We start from the raw sequence: 4,584 nt of genomic DNA on the forward strand, positions 1-4,584 counted from the left end.
ATACATAAAGGGAAAATAAGAAAGAGAGGGAAAGAGAGGGAAAAAGAAAGAGAAAGAGAGAGAAAGAGGGAAAGAAAGAGAGAAAGAGGGAAAGAGGGAAAGAAAGAGAGAGAGAAAGAGAGAAAGGGGAGAGAAAGAGAGAAAGAGAGAGAAAGAAAGAGAGAAAGAAAGAAAGAAAGAAAGAAAGAAAGAAAGAGAGAGAGAAAGAAAGAAAAAGAAAGAAAGAAAGAAAAAGAAAGAACGAAAGAAAGAAAGAAAGAAAGAAAGAAAGAAAGAAAGAAAGAAAGAAAGAAAGAAAGAAAGAAAGAAAGAAAAGAAAAGAAAAAATGAGAAAAGTTGCTGTGATGAACGTAAAATATGACCTTTTCTTTTTAAAAGTTTGTTCTGTCCTTCTTGTTTAGCACCAGTGCTGCTCACCCTGTCCCTTCAAGACGCTTCAGAGCTGTTAAGCATCTAGGGGTGATAATTTGACTTTCAGCTAAACCGGAGGGCTGCAGCAGACAGCAGTAGGTGGTGATGTAATAGGTACCAACGCACATGGATATATAAATATCGTGGCTAGGGCTAAAGCGCTATGGCTGAGCAGCTATAGAAGAAGATCAGCACTTCAGACAAGACTCCTGGAGTTGAGATCAAGTTCAGAAGCTCTTGCTCCCGGGATTTCCTCTCCATGCAGCCAGCCCAGGGAAACCGCAGATCCACGGGGGACTGAGCACCAAGCTCCCTCCCTCTCTCCCTCTCCGCTTTGCTTTTTGGTTTTCTTTTTTTTTTTTTTCTTTTTTTTTCCCCTCTCTTTGGCTTTTTGTTGGTTTTCTTTTTTTCCTCCCCTTCTTTGACCTCAGTATAAAGTGGGAGCTGGGGGGCGAGCGTATTTTCGGAGCGACCGGCGGCCGGCCCGTGGCTACCCGCCCCTAAGCCGGGATGCCTCTCCCCGCGGCGCTGCTGCCGGCGCTGCTCCTGGGGCTGCTGTGGCCAGGGGCGGTGCGTGGCCGGTCGCCCCCGGGTCGCCTCCCCGCCGGACCCCGCCAGCGCCGCTGGGACGCGGCTCTTTTCGCCCGCTCCGTCGCTCGCCTCCCGGCTGAGCGCCGCGATGCCGCCCGCGACGGCGACTACCTCCTGGGCATCAAACGCCTGCGGCGCCTCTACTGCAATGTGGGCATCGGCTTCCACATCCAGGTTCTGCCCGACGGCCGCATCGATGGGATTCACAGCGAGAATCGATACAGTAAGCAGGCGACAACCCGCGCGGCGGGGCAGGTGAGACGCTCAGCGCCCGCGGGACCGCCGGAGGGCAGTTCTGCGGGAGCGGAGCGACTCACCTGCCCCGAGAGTGGCATGTCCCGAAAGAAGGGTGGGTGCATGGCAGACCTCGGCTTCCCTAAAAAGTCCGGCCGCCCGCAGCACCGCGGGGCTGCGCCCTTCGGCTCCTCCGAGGGCGGCGGGCGCCCGGGGTAGCGGGGCGGCGACGGAGCCCATCGGGAGCTCCGGAGCAGCTCGTCGGGAGTGCCGGAGGGGCTCGTCGGCGCTGTTCAGCGCCGTGTTGTCCCCCTGCCGCCGTCAGGCATCAGGTGTCGGGGTTGCCTCAACATCTGGAGGATCCGCAGTGCCGTGAGCCGCCCACTCTGAGTAGGGGCTGGGGTGAGCTCAGCTCTCCCCCAAACTTGAAAAGCATCTGCTGGGGACTTAACCCCGTGGCCCCATGACTCTGATATCCAACTGAAACAATAAGATCCGGGAGCAGGGATATAAGCTGCATGATGACAAATGTTTCATTTGCCCTAAGCACACTGGCTTATTTTAACCTTGTCTACACAAGAGGATGCCTGGGGGCAAAATAAAAATAGATACTTAGCTAAAAGAAGAGAGGTCCCAGCATGGGGCATAGGGCAGCACGTGGAGCACGAGCCTGGGGTTCTGCAGCCACCCACAGCAGTACTGGGATGTGGGGATGCACACTGGGGATGGGAGCCTGTGGGTGAGCGCAGCACTGTCACCACACAGTCCAGGGCACACCCTTTTGTCCCCCTGATTCCTGTGCCTCCTCTGTAGGTCTGCTGGAAATTTCTCCCGTGGAAAGAGGCGTGGTGAGCATTTTTGGTGTCAGAAGTGGACTCTTCGTGGCCATGAATAGCAAAGGCAAACTCTATGGATCTGTAAGTAGCCACTGAGTGAGTGCCCGGGGAGGGGACCGTGGTCAGCTGGGGTGAGATGTGTGGTGCACGGCACTAAACGCTGCCCAAGCTCCATCCTTGCCCCTCCTGGGTCGGGCAGCACAGAGCAGCCCTTGCTGCCTTGCCAGCAGAAGCTGTGCTGCCCAGTTACGCTGCTTACTGAGTTTTGAAGTGAAACCCTCTCTTTTGCATTACACTTCCTTGGTTCTCGCATAAAAACCGTGGTCACCCAGCCATGGCTGCACATCTCGCCTGCCTCATAGAGCACAGAGCAGTCATCTGTGTGGCAAGACCTCAAGCTATGCTTAGTCCATGTATTTCTTATATCTAAGTACAAGCAGCCTTAGGCAGGTGTGGCAGCCACTCACTCCATCTCTCAGAGGGCACTTGAACTTGTGATCAGCCAGGCCCCCACAAGTGACGCTTTGTGATGTGATGGATCAGTGACCCATCGATCACTCTTTGTTAATGCTCTTGGACAGAGAGTCAGTTCCCATGGCAGTTCAGCATCCTTGGGGTCTGAACTTCTGTTTATGAGAAGGAAGATCTATTAGGAGACAATACAGACCTTCTTTCACCTGGGATCTTCAGAAAAGATGGAGACATCTTGTAAAATATACTTGAGGTGGACAGTAACAGGGTCTATCTTTGCTGATGTTGAGTTGTCCTCCTGCTTTTGAGTTCAGTTCTGTGTAAGTGACTGTGACCAGCATAGTTTTAAACTCATGTTCCTGGCTCACCTTCCTCACCCATGAATTTTCTATGTCATGTTCCCCAAGTGCCCTCTGAAGAAACTTGGGCTGAGGAAGAGCCAAACAATATCAGAGTTAACTGGGGCATTTTCACATGAAGGCATGAAGCATCCAGAATTATTTTTGGGGCATTGGTCCTGTTACAGAGGATTTTGACGTATATAAAAGCCAGGCAGAAGCAGTCACCAAAATGCATCCTTTCTTAGGGATGCTGCTGCCTTGGTGTCCTGGGTGAAATAATCCCTGGTACAGTGTTCAGCTTGGCAGGCTGAGACCTCTCTTACAAATCCCCGGGGTTTTTGCCCAGCAATAAGAGATGAGTTCCTTTGTTCCTTTCCAGATAAGGCACTTGCAAGACCTGTCCCTCTTTGTACGTACTTGCAAATGAAACCACAGCCCTGAAAGGTTGCCTGCTGTCAGATCTGTTCTCCTGATCCATTAACCCAAGTTATCCAAACCCTTCCTTTGATTTTAAATCTAAAGGAGCAGAAAATACTGTCCATGATGACTGGCTTTTAAAATGTCTCTTTCTCCTCAAGCAACATAAGAAAGTGCCAGTATTCCAAATTTTCTGAAGCCTCTCAGGCAATTTATTTCTGGCAGGACAAGCAGGAGCAATTTGATGAGCAGGACCACAGAACTGGGCTTGGGCCTTGCCCACCTCAGCTCTCTGAATGTGGCCCTGTCCCTCCCATGCTGTCCTTCCCACCTCTGGGTGTACGTGCCTGGCCTGGGCACAGCATCCCTAATGCTCCTCCGGCTCCTGAGCCCTGTTTGAAGCTTCAGAGGCCACTTCAAAAGATTGCTAAGTGGGGGGGACTCACCTGCACCTTTGCCCACAACACACCTTCTACACCTGGTAGCAAGACTCTTCCCACACCTGATGTTTAAAATTCCTTCCCTCTCATTCTTTCCTTTTCATTTCAGGCCCATTTCAATGACGAGTGCAAATTCAAAGAGATTCTCCTGCCAAACAACTACAATGCTTACGAATCCAGGATTTATCCCGGGATGTACATAGCCCTGAGCAAAAATGGAAGAACAAAGAAAGGCAATAAAGTATCTCCCACAATGACAGTGACACATTTTCTTCCTAGAATCTGAGACATCTCCCTTCAGACCTACCTCAACACAGGGGAAGACGCAGAACACCTTTGGGGAAAAGAAACATGGTGCACTTTTACTGGAGAGTTTTATGCAAGAGTAGGTGCAAGATATTTAAGTTAATTATTTAAATCTGTATATATTGTCACAAAATTTATTTATAGTTACTTCTTTTGTTTTTTTTTTTTAATTTCTGAAAACAAAGCAAACCTCCAACCCAAGGTCTTTCATTTCACGGTGCAACAGTAGAAGTCTTCTGCTTCGTGGTTTATTTAATTCAGTTCTGAGTTATCACAGGTGTGCTGCTACTCCGTGTCCTAAGCCAGGTGACATCCAATTCCTCTCTTCCAACCTTTTGCACTGTTTGTGTGTTGTTCGGTGTTTGTTGTTGTACAAGTGGTTGGTTGGTTGGTTGGTTTTTATGGCGGCTTTGCCCTCCCCTGCGCGTTTTCCACGCCGCCGGTGACTCCCAGTGCAGCTCCGGGCCCGGGAGCAGGAGGTGCCTGGGTGGGATGCCAGCGTGGAGCCACACACAATGCCTGATCCCCTTTGCTATT

At 50.8% G+C, this 4,584-nt stretch overlaps 1 protein-coding gene across 1 annotated transcript; it reads left to right on the top strand.

The window, feature by feature from the left end:
* Positions 1 to 921: 921 nt before the first annotated feature.
* FGF4 (fibroblast growth factor 4) lies at positions 922 to 4,027 on the top strand (the record flags this gene model as incomplete). Its single annotated transcript, XM_082283668.1, has 3 exons — positions 922 to 1,225; positions 2,050 to 2,153; positions 3,851 to 4,027. The coding sequence occupies 3 exons, from the start codon at positions 922 to 924 to the stop codon at positions 4,025 to 4,027; spliced, it is 585 nt and encodes a 194-aa protein (XP_082139794.1).
* Between the last annotated feature and the right edge of the window lie 557 nt (positions 4,028 to 4,584).

The sequence above is a fragment of the Coloeus monedula genome, assembly GCF_965178545.1.
Source record: "Coloeus monedula genome assembly, chromosome: 6".
NCBI lineage: Eukaryota > Metazoa > Chordata > Aves > Passeriformes > Corvidae > Coloeus > Coloeus monedula.